General features: G+C 45.0%; 1 protein-coding gene across 9 annotated transcripts in view; it reads left to right on the forward strand.

Annotated features, from left to right (window-relative positions):
* Nucleotides 1-16,154, forward strand: part of HDAC4 (histone deacetylase 4) — a 194,022-nt gene that overhangs the window by 106,363 nt on the left and 71,505 nt on the right. For 7 of the 9 annotated variants that reach the window (XM_065750742.1, XM_065750744.1, XM_065750746.1 and 4 more), the window contains 3 exons: nt 409-559; nt 4,477-4,597; nt 9,597-9,718. In XM_065750742.1, the coding sequence (XP_065606814.1) occupies nt 409-559; nt 4,477-4,597; nt 9,597-9,718 (394 nt within the window). The remainder of the gene's footprint in view (nt 1-408; nt 560-4,476; nt 4,598-9,596; nt 9,719-16,154) is intronic. The other 2 variants (XM_065750740.1, XM_065750748.1) reach the window with 1 other exon arrangement.

A 16,154-nucleotide genomic window follows, 5' to 3' on the forward strand; every position in this document is an offset into this window, starting at 1 on the left:
CAGTAGATGGGCTGGTCCATGGGAGCTCTTCTCTGTTTGATGATAGAGAAGGACCTTTGGAGAAAGTTGTGTAATTAGGGTTATGCAGAGAATCATATGTACAGTGAAACTGGTCTTGCAAAGCCGGTGTTGATGCCACATACTTTGGCTCAAGTGCCTGCACGTGAGCTTAGGCATATTCCTTCATATAAGATGACACAATGGAGGTTTGCAGTGGGGAGAAAACAGAAGTCCAGCTGAAATAGCAGGGGAAAAAAACCAATCCAACTCAGCTGGGTTGAAGACTTGTCTGGCAAAGCTCTGCGGTGGTCTAAACGTGATTGGTATCAACTGATGGGAAGTTCTGCTCTAGCACCAGGAGGTCTGACTGTGTTAATGTGCTGCTTTTCCCTCATCCCTTCCCCACAGCAGCAGCAGGAGATGCTGGCAATGAAACATCAGCAGGAGCTGCTGGAGCACCAGAGGAAGCTGGAGCAGCATCGGCAGGAGCAGGAGCTGGAGAAACAGCACCGGGAGCAGAAACTTCAACAGCTGAAAAACAAAGAGAAAGGAAAGGAGAGTAAGTAGCAAAAACTCCCTTGGTTCAGTGGTGACAGGTAGAGCAGATGAATGGTAGCCATAAAGCAGCTTCATAAAGCTGAAGAAACCTCCCTGATAGCTCTCCTGTGCAGAGAAGCTTCGTAGGAAGGCTCATGTAAACGCTCAGGAGGTACTGAGGGTAAAAGAGGAATTTATTTCTACGCTTTATCTTCATTTTCGTCTTTCTAAATGCCATTCTAGCGTTTTTCAAAAGGAAGCGTATCGTCTCTTTATTTGATTTAACATTTTCTGAAGTATTTTTGGCAGCTTTCCTAATGGAGGCAGAATATTAAAACCATAAAACACACCAGATGCACGCTGCTTTTCTTTTTCGTTACTTCTCTTAATTTCGCCCTTTTAAGTTGCAGGCGAGTTCTTGGTTTTGAGCTTTAAAGTGTTTTCATTGAGAAGCACTTCTTTCATGAGGTACAGACTGCGGTTGGCTTCCCCACGTGTTATTATGCACTTCACAAGATTCAGTAACATGATTATGGCCTCACAAATCCCTTATCAAAGACACTTTGGTTACTTGTTCTGTTTTCTTTTACAAGTGAATGGGAGGAAAAATACCTCGTGGAGTTGTCCTATCAACTCGTTAGGTCTCCATTCCACGTGAAATAAGGAGGCCTGTGATGGAAGCAGTGGAGGGGGCTAAGGGCTACCAGCAGATGGGATACTGTCTGGAAACTAGGAACGAGACAGAGCTCCAGGAACAACTTTTCTAGCAGGAAGGAGCTGGGTTGTAGGAGGCTGCAAATGCTTTCTGCAGGTTGAATTCCCCAGTCCCTCTGTGAGCATTGTGCAGGAAGAGACTTTGTTTAACCTGCATTCAAGCGAGGGAACTTGCAGACCTGCCCCAGTATCCCCAGTCTGTTTGTTTGTTTCGGGTTTTGTTTGTGTTTTCTATGTTTAAGCTTGAGGAGACAAACAAGAGGATCAGGATTTCCTTAAAAGAAGCAGTTGAAGCGTGCTGCTTTCCCAAATAAATGCAGTCAGTTTGAACGGGCTGAGATCTATAAGTACTTCCACTTCATCTTACTGTTCTCATCAACTGCATATATTGTGTCAGTGTCAATGGATCCCTCTGCCAAAGTTGACATCTGGCTATTGTCATTAAGGTGGTTTGCAGTAAACTAAAGCTCCTCAGTGCCTGAGCACCTGAGTGTGAAGTGTGTGAAGCACCTTGTGGTTGAAACAAAGGTGTAGAGGAAAGAGCAGAACTTGAGGATGCTAAATTGAAAATCCCGTTCCCATGGCTACAGTTTTATTTTTAAAATACTTTTATTTCAGAAGTACTACAGTGTACGATGGTTATAGCTGCTTGCCTCTTCAGAATGCTTATCTTTCTCACATCAGAAGATTTTACTAAGCATAATAGTTAAAACTGTCCAAATCTGAAATATGAAGAGTGTGCAATAGTGGAAGAATGTTGTTTATTCTCCATCCTTCCCCCATCACTGTTAGCCAGAAGACATTGATTTGTACCTTGTAGAAGGCAAACCACATATAGGGTTAGGTGAGCTTTGCTTTCTCATCTTGAGCTGTGCTTTATGAACTGGAATCTGTTATCACAAAGCATATGATCAAAGCATGACTTCTAAGAAAAGAAGGAAACTCTGTGCGAGACTAAAGGTATTTTTGGGGCAGGATAAGGAGTGGTAGCTGGTTGTCCTGTCTTTCCACTGCTACAGCTGAGCCTAGAACCAGCCGTGTGCATCAGTGTTTCCAGACAGACCAAATCCATCTTCGTGTCTCCCTCCTCCTGGGCAGGGACCATTCCACTCCCTTCTGCTCAGGCAGCCAGTGGCTGGGCTTTCTCCTCCGAGCTATGTTGGCTGTGATCAGCCCTCACTGTCATTAAGGGCTTTCTCTTGTTAGTTCCTGTTTGTTCTGCTCCTCTCTCCTTGCACTGTGCAACCCCCTCCTTCTTGGGGGAGCTCTCTCCTGCTTCTGTCCTTTATTCTCTTACCACTACCCATGCTTTATCCTACATACAGTTATAGTTCAGTTCTGTGTTGTTTCGTTCCATATTTACCCTATGGTGTTCTGTCACTCCTGCTAGGGATGAATGCCTGGCTTTGTGCCTGCGGATTTATTCTGTACAGATGGGCTTTTGGCATCTGACTTCTGCTCTTGCCCTCTTTGCCTCTTCCCTCCATGGTGACACACCATTATCTACGTGTCAGCTTGTGCTTTTCTGCCTTTTGCTTCCTCTCCTTGAACATCTCCAGGTTGGGTATTGCAGAGTAGTTCTGCCTGTACTGTATCACTACATATACAATACATAAAAAATGAATAAGGTTTTTCTTTTAGTCTTCCAGCTCAAGGATCAGGAGCTGAACAATGGTCTGCTCAACAGGACACCTTTGTCCACAGCTCCAGCATTGCCCAGGAAAGAGAAAGTCTCCACGTTTTTATACTGTTAGCATATGTGGGGCCCTTCAGCTTCTAGTTAAGGAGGAAGATGTGCCAAGGGAGCTTTTGGAAACCTCACAATCCAAAAACGTTTGGCTTCAGATCCTCTAAATAATGTCAGATTTATCTAAAACTGATAGAACGCAACCACTTTTGAGTATTTTTAAGATGCTAATAGATCAAAGATGACACTTTCTGGAGAGAGAAGGCCTTTAGGTGTGAATTTGTCACCTATTCTGGTCTAGCCATGTGGCTCACAAGCTCATAGGCATTTGTCTCCAGCTCCTCAGTTGAACTTCCTGCTGGGGGTGCACGCCAAACCTACATTTTGTAGAACTGGTGAGAAATGCAGGGCTCCAAAAAAGCGAATTTTCAAGCTTTTCAACTCTGCTTCAGTGGTTGAGCAATGTTACATATTCAGGCAGCGCTTCATAGAGTTATTGCAGTTTCTTCCTCTTCTGGAGATATTAAAAAAAAAGAAAATAAAATGGTTTCCCCAGTCTGTCAAATGGCCCCGTGCTGTTGTGCAGGATCCAGGAGACAAAAGATCACCCTGTCGTATTTTAGGTGTGCCAGCAGAGCAGACGATTTTCCTGGCCTTCTCATTTACTTGTAGCCCAGTTATTTTCCTTCTGGAATTCTTGGTTTACGCTGTGGTATAGATGAACCATAATTTTCCACGTGTTCTGCTTGCCAAACTTTCTATGCATTACTCCATCAGGAACTCTGCCTGCGAATCCGTTCTGTCAACTGGATGATGATTTTAATCCATCACCACAGTAAAACAGACTGGTCTCTATTGTGGAGGAAATAATGATTAGAAATTATACAGTTGACATTTTAACTCTACGCTACAAAATTACTGACTTATTTTTTGCTTTAAATGTTAGATTTTCTATTTGAAGGAATAGATTGCACACTTGTAGAAGAATTGGAATATTATGTATGTCTTATTGTACACAGATACTTCAGAACAAAGAAGTCCTTATTTACAAGCTGTTTCTAGACAGCATCTACATATGAGACATTCGTCTCGTTCCCCTTCTGCTTGCAGATGTGACATTTAAAAACTTGAGTGTACACAAGACCCTTTTTCTTAAATACCTTTGATTAAAAGGAAGCTGAAATACCTAGTACAAGCGTTTTCTTCTAAGTTAACTTTTATGCAAGTGTAAAAATCCTCTTCTGAGGTCTTTTGTAGTTGAATGATAAATCTCTGATTAGATCTCCGTTTTCAAACATCCGTTGTGATTATATTCAAAGCTAAAGGGGGGACAAAAAGAGGGCTCCTTACTGGAGGCACTTTGTTCTTCTCTTTGAAACAGAAGCTTCTCTATGGGGCTGAAAAATCAAGCCTTTAATTCTGAATCCTCTTAGACATTTTAATTCTTCAAGCATGTAATTTTTTATTTGCTTGCAACTTTTGTCCCAAGACAATCGATCGAATGCCTTTTGTTACTGGTTTTGTTTTTGACTTCTCAGGTGCAGTGGCAAGCACAGAAGTAAAGATGAAATTACAAGAGTTTGTCTTAAATAAGAAGAAGGCTTTGGCACACCGGAATCTCAACCACTGCATATCCAGTGACCCTCGCTTCTGGTATGGGTAAGTGGTGCTGGGCTTATCTTTACGATTCAGCTGGTGCCACCTTCTGTCACAATTGCTGCTGGGGCATGGACCTGATGTATTTACTGATCTGCTGTCACACTGATAGAACTAGAGTTTGAATTTGCTGAGTGACGTGAGCAAAAAGCGTTTTTTACAGGGTTTCTAAGTGAATATTTTTTCCTTTCTTCAGTGGTATCACTGTATTTTTGTGAGCACTGTTCTTTACTGTCATCTTGAAGCCGTGATTATTGAAGCTAATAGGTTCTGCCATCAAGCTCTGCCTTTACAAACTCTTTATTTTTTCAGCAGGATTGGATCAATATAAGGATTATGGAACGTGAACTTTCAGGAAATCAGGTTTCACGCGTAGCAAATGGCAACTCAGGATAGTTGAGCCAGCATTGCTTTTCTTGCCTACTTCTCGCCTTATTCTCTCAAAGCAGGAAGTTTTGTTGCTCTGTAAACTGCTGCAGACCTGAGCTGTGCCTTGTCTTCTGCTGATACCTGTTTCCTACTGAAAATGCTCAGCTGTGGATATTCTAGAAAATCCAAAAGTCATTGTGAAGTGAGAAAACAGACAGTATTGTTATAATGGCATAGAAGCAAAGAGTGACTTCTTCAATTTGTTCTAATGTACCAGAGAGCGAAATAAACCCAGTGCCATGGCTGCATTAGAAATGAGGTACAAGTTCCACTTCCAGATAGCCACTTCTTCCTCAAGAAAACTTGATAATTTGGTGTAATGTGGAAATAATTCATTACCAAACCATTCTAAATATCTATATTTGAAAAAAAAAAGAGTAACATTTTGTATGTTGCTTTACTGAAGAGATTTTGAATGAGAAAATCCCAGAAAATTTTGCTGTGCAAATTGTTTTCAAGTTGAGTATCTGTCATTAGTTTAAGTCTTCAGCAACAAGCATGTATATGGGGCTGATGAGGTCATTGTCAGATGATGCTTCCAAATGCAAGAAACTAAGCTGAAATTAAATTTGAAAGATATCCCAGCTATGAGCCAGAGCAGAAATGCTGAAGTGTAGTTGGCAGAGAAATTTGAATGTTATTCTGCCAGGGGGAGATTGAGCAATTTTAATACGTGTGTTAAAATCTCATCTGAGACTTGAAAATTGCATGGCTGTGACGTTGGTTAAAGCAGTGAAATGTTGGTAGGGTATGCAGAGGAAATGTTTAAGGCCTGCTAAGTTGGTGTCTAAGATAGTAGAAGAAATAGGAAAAACTGAATTGAAATCAGGACAACGTAATTTTTTAAATAACGGATTTTCTGTCATCCTTTATTGAGACTCACCAAGAAATTTGGAGATTTTAAAAGCATTTGAAGGCTCTCTGAAGCAGTGTTCTCTTTTATTTTTTTGAATTTGATTAAAATGAATAACATTTAACGCAAGTATTATGTTAGAATTAAGAGTAGTAAATGAGTGCCTTCTTCCAAAATCTTTGCTGGTTTGGCCTCGGAGAAACCTCACCTAGAGTTGTCATCATAGATGAATTCAGTCTGCTAGAAAAGGGAAAAATAAACCTGGGAGGGGTCTGCATTCCTTATGTTTTATAGTTTAGAATTAACTGCTTTTTCACCAAACCCCCAGCACGCCAGGTCTGTGGCGTGGTGTACACTCCAGGAGTGCAGGAGCTTCCTGAGCCCGACTGTGCTTTGGGTTTCAGTCTTCTTTCCTCACTTTGAGCAAATGCTGAGAGCTCTCTGAATACAGATACATTCTTTAATGTTTAATTAAATTCTTTAATGTTTATTATTTTTAGGATTTTTTATTATTAACGTGGTTTGCATCTGAACATCCCTTTCTTGTGATGCTTCAGGGATGCAACAGGTAGAGCCAGCGTACAGACTGTTGCACAATGGGCTAGCCCCCCTTTATACAGGCTTGCCATTCCCTCATCTCCCCTCCATCTGTTTTGTAGCAGAGTTTGGTTTCCTACACAAGACGTGGGGAGGGAAGAAGGAGCCCCAGAGGCCTCACAAATCTTTCCAAGGGCATGCTTCAGTGATGAGTTGCAGGCAGATGGGAGCTCGTTTTGCCCAGCCTTTGAGGAGGGCAGCAAGGCTGTGCAACTGCAGGGGAGAGTGCAGCTCTTCAGTCGTTAAGGCACAAGCTGAAGATTTGTTTCTGTCCTTTCTATTTAAATTAAAGAAAAAAAAAATCCACAAAAAGAGAAAGAAAACCTTTAAATTAATTACGTGTTACTATTTATTTGTATATCATCTCATAGGTTACCAATTCAGTTGCAGAGATATTTACGCACATACTTGTAATGTGATTTAATTGGGTGGTGGTTGGATTTGACACACGCAAACAAGGCTTGCAGAAGATAGATTTGATGCTCCTACTGTGAGCAGGCAAACCAATTAAATGGTAACAGATGCTGAAATAGACTCTTAAATGACACGCCTGCTTTTAAGCGCTTCCTTTGGTATTATTAAGGTTTGCAATTTCCTTTAAAAAAATTGAAAAGCATTACTTGTAAACAGCAGTTCTCTTAAGGGCCTTGGACACCACAGCAGTTCTGCGTCAGTGGCTTTGACATGAAATATGTTCCCTTCACATGTGAAATAGCTCTTACTGTCCACTAAGATGGGCAGATGAGTTACCTTCAGTATCTTGTATGGGCTTGAACTTCACTTAGCACTGTCTGTTGCCATTGCGGGGCCACAGAGTGTCTATAATCAGTGAGTATTTTCTAATTAATCACTAGTACGAAGGGAGATGTGCAGGTCAGACCTTGAGACGGAAAGCAACCAGCTGCAGAGGTCTTGCCGAACGTCCTTACGGTCCAAAGGATCTGCTAAAGGGAAGAACCATGTAATCATAGGATTATAGAATCACTAAGGTCGAAGAAGACCTGTCGGATCCCCAGGTCCAACTCCAGCCCACCATGCCCACTGACCGTGTCCCTCAGTGCCACATGTCCACGGTTGTGGAACACCTCCAGGGATGATGATGCCACCAGCTCCCTGAGCAGCCGTGCCACTGCACCACTGCTCTTTCTGAGAAGAAATTCTTCCTAATATCCAACGTGAACCTCCCCTATCACCTCTCATCCTATTGCTGTTACCTGGGAGCAGTAGCCAGCCCTCACCTCACCACAACCTCCTTTCAGGCAGTTGCAGAGAGCAGAAAGGTCCTCCTCCGCACTGAACAATTCCAGCTGCTCCATATTATTTCTTGGAGGCTTTTGCAGACGTCTTGCTCAGCATTTGACTCCATGCTATTCAAGCCATTTTGCATACTCTCTAACATATGCAGCTCCAGCCTCAATATAATTGTTTAGAGTCGTGTGGTGGACTGTAATTTTCAGGTTACGTTAATGATAGGCAACAGAAGAAGAGCTTCTTTTGAGTTCCATTGTCAGACTGTCCCTCCTGTGGGTTTGGAATGTGCTGGGCAGCCCTGCTTGCAGGAGGTCCTGCTCTTGAAGACACTTAACATAAATAAGAGTGACTTAGCAGGAGCAAAGATATGGAGCATCTCGGGCTCGGTGAGCGAGGCTGTTATTTCCCTAGGAAGCTTTCAGAAATGCTCTTGGGAAGTGGCCACTCGACACAGTAACCATCACGAAAGGGAGTTTAACTGAGTATTTGCATGCTAAGGAGATGGAGAGAAATGATTACGCATCGGATTACGCAGAGATGCATAGATTCACTGTGCACAGAACATTCCAGCAGAGATACGTATTTGAATATATATTATTGCATGGATATGTTGGAAATGTCGCACGTGTTTTGCTGCGCGCGCGGGCGTCTGAAGGACCTCGCAGCCCAAAGAACAGAGAATGTGTTATGTGAAGGTATGTACTTTGAGGAATGCCTGCAAACTCGATTTAGTGTACAATTTCAGCTCTTTCAGGACCTCTGAAATTCCTGAACGGGCATGCAGACCAGTGCATTTTGCTCTCAGCACTGTAGGGTGTCGGATCCTACAGTGGGCATTTATAATCCTGGGCATTTATTGCCAGGGGTGTGACAGAGGACGTGTGTAGATGTGAAATGCAACAGTGTGAGGACACACAATTGCTTAGCCTGTGTGTAGAGAAGTTTGGGATTAGGGAAACACAACGAATCATACTGCTTGCTGAGAACTGCTGCTATGAGAATTTCTATGTAGACCCTTGAGCAAACTTTCCAGAAGTTTTTTGTAATAAAACATGATGTATTTTTCTCGAAGATTGCTTGACAGCTGCATGGCTGCCACTTGTATGGCTCCATCAGTGATTAGGTTGGCGTAGCTGCTCTACTAACATGGAAATGTGGAGGCTTCCAGAAGTCTTTACCAGTTGGGGTTCACGGCAAGGCTGGGCACAAGGCATTAAGTAGGGCAGATGCAGCCAACACACACAGGTAGGAGGTTTAGAAAACTCACTCATTATTTAATATCCTTAGCAAATAGTGAGAGCTTTCCTTCCAGCAGCCTGCTCAAACAAAGCTATAAATTACCAGCCTCAAGAAGTTAACCTGGGAGGGCACGAGTGTGCTGAGTGCTGGGCTCAGGGCACAGTGCAGCAGCAGGGCTGCAGTTGGCCAACCTAAACACGTGGCCCTTCACGTGCTCATCCTTCGGTTTGGTTTCATCCTTAGTCTTTCTCTCAGGATTTTATGCAGTGAAGGGAAATTGTTCATTCATGCTGCAGTGGAGTAACAAGACCTGTGCTTGGCTTTACAGATAGAACTTATCAAAACCTAGCTCAAGTATGTGCTTAAAACTGTGGGTAAGCACCTACATAAGTTGGGCCTGCTCAGCCTATTCTGCAGATTAAGCATGTATTTAGTCACCACCCTGAATATTAGACTTCAGATGAGCTTTTAATCCCTTTCTAGTACCTAGAATGAGGAAAGCTAGTACCAAGAGATCTCGCTTTTCTCTGCTCACAGTGGAGCACTGAAATTGAGGTGAAACTGAACTCGCCCCCTTTGTGTGTTGCACTTGTGTAAATTTTCTCCCTTCTCTTTCTCTCCCCATCCGTGCAGGAAGACACAGCACAGCTCCCTGGACCAGAGCTCCCCACCCCAAAGTGGCGTATCCGGCACCTACAATCACCCCGTCCTGGGGATGTACGATTCCAAAGATGACTTCCCACTCAGAAAAACAGGTAAAGCTCACCTTGATCTTCTGTGCTACCTCCTGTCTTTGCTGTGACACTTGGTCCTTACATTTCCAATTAAAAAGAAAAAAAAAAAGTGTTGCCAAAAAGCTGTATTTCATGGAGCAGTTTATTTCAGAAGCACTCACACCACCCCACTCTCCTCTCCCCCCTTCCAGCTGTCACTGAGCAAGCAGTGTTAGAGGGAGCTTTGGTGGTGCAGGCTTGCAGAGCTGCTTGCAGAAGACAACTTCGTTGTGTGTCGAAGCTTGTGAGATGTTTTCACAAAGTCAGAACTAATACAGAGATCTGCGTGTCTGAACTCAGAGCATGTTTTGCCGAGTGAGAAAAGTACCAAGAAAAGTTCATTTCTTCTGGGATTTGCATTTTATATACAAGTTTATACTTTAAATAAATAAAAATGTTTCTGCCAGTCAAAGTGTAGGGACTTCCTGCAAGGGTTTCGGTTCACACCTAGACAGTTATTTCTCAGTTAGGTTTCTCTCTGCATGGTGGCTGAGCAAGTCAGTTATTTCTCAGCTATATATTATGTAAACCAGTTTGTTTTGTTTGGCTGTGGTCCTCAGCTTCATATCACATGCTTTGGCCAGCACTGCCTCAGCTTCTAACCTTGCAGGCTTGTGATCCTCAGCAGCCAGGTCCCTTCAGGGAAGAGCCAAGCTGCAACAAGCTCACCCCAACCTGGGGAGCTCTGCTGCTTGCATGGATGATGCAGACAGCGGTGTATGTTGAAAATGGCTTCAGAATAGGAAAAGCCTTTCCTGAATGAGCTTCGTGTGTTCCACAGGTGCTTCTTGCTGCTTCTCAGGTGTGCTTTGTGGGTCTTTAAATGTACAGGGATGAGCACTGGTAGTCAAAATTTTGTGATCGTTGTGGTCAGGAGTGGTGATGGTATGTTAACCAGACCTTTCTATGGGCTCACTAAAGCCTTTGGTCAAATTGGCTGTCCTAAATCAGTTCCCAAGAGGTGGCTGCACCTCCATGTACTTCTAAAAGAGTCGTAGATATTCTCACAACATTTCTTCTGATAGCTGGAAGTCAGGCAGGTCTTGCATGTCTTCACCACGATTCTCATTATCTCTGTAGATTGTTGTGAAGGTGCATTATTTTATTTGTTTTCCTCTTCTTTTGCCATCTGACAAGGAAAAACGTAACAGTTCTGCACTGCTGCCCTGTGCCTCCTGGCTCCTAGGTCTGTGCCTTAGAAGTCTTTAGACTTCTTCCAGACGGTAGCACTTGGGTGGATCTGTGGATGAATTGCTGGCTGTAGATGGTTTTCCCAGTCACTGGCTTTGCTGGGCTGGGTGGTTGGTACCAGACACATCAGCTGCACAAGAATCAATGTAAGACAGGCATGCCCTGCCCAAGGTGAGGGCTCTTCCTGTGCACTCCCTGTGTCTACAGGGTAAGGGTTGACAAGAAAGCAAGTCCTCTCTGCAGGACTCCAAAGACAGAGAGGAAGACAGAAGTTGCTGAAGGGTAGGGCATCCTCTAATCTCCATTTCTGGATAATGACAGGCCAAACACTGCATTAGGTGCAGCATGTGCTGCTGCCTTGTTGGATTTGGAGCGTGTTGGAGACAGCCAGAGTGACTCTGTCTGGGCCTCAGGACTTGTCCTTGCTTGGAGGGAGTGAGTACTGCTGGAGGACTGCCCTCGAAGGAGATTTCCTTCAGTTCTGGAGCTGTCAGAGCGCAGGGATATGCTTTGCATACATATCTGCCTGGAAGAAGAAAGCCCAGTCCTGGGCTGCTGTCAACCAACAATACCATTTGCTGCTTCTCTGCTGAGGGCTGTCGGTCTCCTTCACAAGGCAGTGTACCTTGGTGTCATTCCTACTGCACAGGGTTTGTGGACAGCATGAATCTGAAGAGCCTTCTGCTTTTTCCTGTTCCTTCTGAGACCAAGCCCCCTGCTTCCAGGGAGTGCTGTTAGCAACCCCACTGCAGAAGTGGTCTTTTATCAAAAACCTCCCTCCCACATCACGGTTTTAGTTTGAGGATAGATCATCCTTCTCCCTCCAAATGCTGTAACAGTGGGTTTCTGCAGAAGGAAGGACTGTCTGAATGTTGTACTCCTAATGTTTCCCAGACTGAGTTCTGATGAATCCTCTGGCTGATAAAAAACACTGTCAGACAGGGTGAGTTTAAGAAGATAAAGGTATTTAATAGCATTAATAAAAATCGTTATTTTAAAATAGGAAGATAGTTAGCTGATTTTGTTTTTCCTGAACAACGATGCTTAGTCTTTGTGGGCATTAATCTTCTGGGATTTGTGTGCAGTGCGTGCGAGTTCCCTTGCAAGGTTCAGGGGAGACTTTTTTTGTTGTTTTCCTTCATTTTCCTCTCAATATAACAGCAGTTCAGACTCTTAACACAGCGATATCCTGCAGAAACCCCTCTGCCAAGAATGTTAAGTTGCTTGGACTCCTGAACAGCCTGGTGTAAACAAAAGGCAGGGAAGGCTGGAGCCCATCCTAAATAAAGTTCTTTATTACAAGTGAGCTTTTCAGATTTTTGGCACCCGTCGAGAACTCTGGCTTTGTATTTGTAATTTAAAACCTCCACACCGTGCGGTCCAATTTCATGAAATGAGATGAAACGTTCGCAGCTCAAATGGGAGAGCCCATCGCGACGCAGTTCCGATTTGGGGTAGGGCTGGCATCCAGCCAACCTCATCGTTAGGGGCGGGGGGATTCGGGGCAGCCGTTTCTCCTAAGGGGGTACGTTTCTGGAGCTGGCAGCACGTTCCGCACGTTGAGAAATTGTTCAGGAAGAATATAAAAACCTGGGTTAAAACATGTTACAAACCCTCCTTCGCTCCGATTGCTTCAAGCACCACGACGTGGGGCAGCTTGGTAGGGGAACAGTCAAGTGTGAATGTTGAGTAAGAGACGTGGCCACGCTCTCTTGAGTAAAAAAAGTACATGCGTGCATGAGCAGTGTCCTGAGAGTGCTTGAAAACAATCAGCATGGGAAACAGTGAACAGCATGCCCCTAACTGCTCTGCCTGGTTTGTTTCACCAAGTTATGTCCCACTTTATTCGGGTTCTGCATGAGGATTGTGCTGCCAGGCTCTGCCTGGTGCAGTTACCGACTGCCTGAGCTTGGGCCTGCATTTCACTTGGTTCTCTCTAGCTGAACCCTTTGTGGCTTTCCCTTCCTTAACCAAGCTAAGAATAGTTTGGCTGATGCCATTCATGCTTTTCTCCTTTTGCTTTAAATAACTTAAGACTAGGATTATTTATTTCCCCATTTGCGTAGTTTCCTTAACTATATGTGCATACTTCCTTTTCTGTATGCGTGATCCTGACAGCTGTTGAGGGGAAGATATAAAGTGATCTTTCCCATGCTTCAGCCAACCTTGGTGCCTTCCAAATTGGGTGAGACTGCACTGTGTCATGCTCTGGGACCCTGCTGAAAAACCCCTGGAGAATCCTTTCACAGCAGTGTCTGCCTGACTCTGGGCAGTGTCCTGGATTGATAACCCCAAGATGATCAACTCAAAGAGTTGTGTGCTCTTTGAAGCTGCTGAAGCTATTCGTAATGTAGCTTTTCAGTTTGGGGTTCCTAAGAACATGGTAGCCTTGTCTTCTCCCCAAGGGACGAGGCTTGTTATAGAATCGGGTTGGTAAATACCTCTAAGATCCCCCAGTCCAACCCCAACCCATGCCCACTGACCACATCCCTCAGTGCCGCATCCCCACAGCTGTAGGGATGGAGACTCCCCCACCTCCCTGAGCAGCCTGTGACAGTGCCTCACTGCTCACTCTAATTCTTCCTCATACCCAACCTGAACCTCCCCTGGCACAACCTGAGGATATCACCTCTCTCTCTGTCGCTGTTGCTAGGAGAAGAGGCTGACCCCCTCTGCACCACAGTTTCAGGGAGGTGTAGGGGGTGTTATGGTGCTCCCTGCTTCGTAGAATTAGAGCATGGCTTGCATTGAAACACGCTCTTAACTAGAGAGCTGAAATGCCCAACATCACAGGGATTCATGAAAGTCTGAAGAGCGTCGTTCAACTTGCAACTTGCTTTTTCTTTATCTTGCGTGGGTTTTTTTTTTCTTTGCTTGTTTCTTAGCATGCCATGCAGAGCTTGGCCATGTTCTGTCAGACTCTAGCTTTCCTTCTGGCTTCTGCAAAGGGCCGAGGATTCCTCACGTTCGTTGGGACTTGACAGCTAATCAGGATTTCTAATGGAAGCCACAGCATTTCAATTAGCTGTCACTGCAGTCGGTGGTTTTGCCAAACCCAGCACCTGCTAGACTCGCCTGGCCAACACACGTTCAGCTCTCTGGGACTGGAAGCATCTCCCTGTCTGTGCATCTATATTTAAACCTGACACCAAAGTGGGGAGAAAGAGCTCGTTTCTTCAAAGAGCTTGTAAAAGATGCTCTGTAAGCATCCTCAGGAATAACCCAGGCAGGCTGTGAGGCAGGCCCTGGTCTTGCCGTGGTTTTGCTTCTGCTGTTGGATAAAAGAGCTAGGGGCAGCTGCTTGGTGTGCTTGGCTCAGGTGCTGCAGCCACTGTCCCTGTCCTGTGGAGAATCCAAAGCTTTGCCTCCAGACCCACTGCTGGCTGCTCCGGGGAGGTGGTGATCAGGATTTGCCTTGGGGGCTTGTGGTAAAGGCAAGCTGTCCTTAACCTTCACAGCCCACTCTTCTCCCAGGGGAAGTTTTTGGCTCGTCATAGTCAGGGCCTGGCTTGTGGACTTCTTCACTGCAGGGACTTCCTTCCAGGAGCAAAGCAAGGCCAGTTTGCACTGGGAGCTGCTCCTGAGTCTCTCCCATGGGCAGCACAGGTGGAAGGCCGCAGTGGCTGCTTGATTTCTTGTACTTCAGCAGCATCTGGGACGTGCCACAGAGGGAGTCTGAGAAATGCATTGCTCATGCTGATCCCAGCAACCTCCCTAAAACAGAGCTCAATCTTGTTGTGGTGCTGGATCGAGATGGGTGCTGGTGAAGAGGATAAAGGAGGAAGGCATCCAGCATCCCACCCTGGGCAGCCTGATCCAGTGGGTGGCAGCTCTGCCTCTGGCAGGGGTTGAACTGGATGGGCTTAAGGTCCCTCCAAGACAACCATTCTATGGTTCAGTGACGCTGTCTCCTTTCGGTGTTGCTGAATTACAGGGTTATTGGAAAGGTGTTTACAGCTAAGCAGGTGAAATTGTTCTGAGCCCGTACTTGAAAACAATACAAGGCAAAACAAAAAGATTTGCCTGTAATTAAAATGCTGTGTTTATCAAGAGAGGAACAATACCTCTCTTGAGTTCTGACTTAGGAACGTTCGAAGTGGTTTGTTTTGTGACAAAGATTGTTTAGAGAAAAATAGAGTAGGCTGAAATCCCGGTGTGCAGTGGGAGTGTAATTTAGTGAAGTCTTTGAGCTTTGTATGGTGTGGAGCATCACTCAAGCAGGAAAGCAGTGTTGCTCTCCACCCACACTGTCCTCCCTGCTGGCGTGGTTGGGGGTCTGGCCTCCCTGGGCATGCTGCATGGAGGCTTCTGTCTTGTCACAGACAGCATGCTCTGCTCCAAATGGAGAACGTCAGCCCCAATCCAAAAATAACTTAATGAAGACAAAAATCACTTATTGCTGTAACGCTACAGAACAGCTCCTCAGATCAGACCGCTGACATTTCAGAGAACAGAACAAACCAAAGTGCAGCTGGAGGACCAGCAAATGCTCTCTTTATTCCTTCCATCTCTTCTGACGACTGCATTGGCGTAATAGAGAATTCAGCTATGAAAAGTGCTCCATGGGCTCCTGCTCAGTGCTGAGGTTTGTTTAGAAGCCAAAGGAGGGGCCACCCCATTTTCTTGCTCACGAGCTCTGCTAAAACAACCAGGGTGCAATTCTGGCAACGAGTGTTGGGGATCCAGAAGGGAAAGGTGGGGTTTTCATTCACAGCGTTTCTGGAGATTCGCTGTGTATGTGGCCAGGTTTCTTTATGTCCAGCATCAGAGAGACTGGGTGCTGGAAGGACAGGAAAAGGAGGAAGAAGAAAGCAAGTGGCTTGGGGCTGGCAGCACCTGTGGTCCCCCACTGTGATCCCTGCTGCTTGGAGCTGCTCCCTGTCCTTGTGCTGAGAAGGTCAGGAGCTCCCTCTGGACAAACACTGGAGCTTTTGGGGTCTGTATGGCAATTCCACGTTTGTCTCCTCTCCTGCAGAGCCCAGTGCTGTTTTAAACCTTCCAGGAGAAACTCATATGCTGGACTTCATTTTCTTCCTTCTTTCACTTCCTTATTCCCTTCCACGTCTCTTATCTTTCCTCCCAGATAATACTTTGAACGCTGCAAAGTTGCTGTCTTTATTTAGACTTGGGAAGGAGAAGACAGAGGCAAGATGTGTCCTTTCCATGTGTTGGTTTTTCTAGTCCAGCTTTGGCTGTTCAGCATGAAGAAATGCCCAGTAATAGCCTT

Source organism: Cyrtonyx montezumae, unplaced genomic scaffold, assembly GCF_038088225.1.
Source record: "Cyrtonyx montezumae isolate F1298 unplaced genomic scaffold, pur_monq_1.0 scaffold_7, whole genome shotgun sequence".
Classification (NCBI taxonomy): Eukaryota; Metazoa; Chordata; class Aves; order Galliformes; family Odontophoridae; genus Cyrtonyx; species Cyrtonyx montezumae.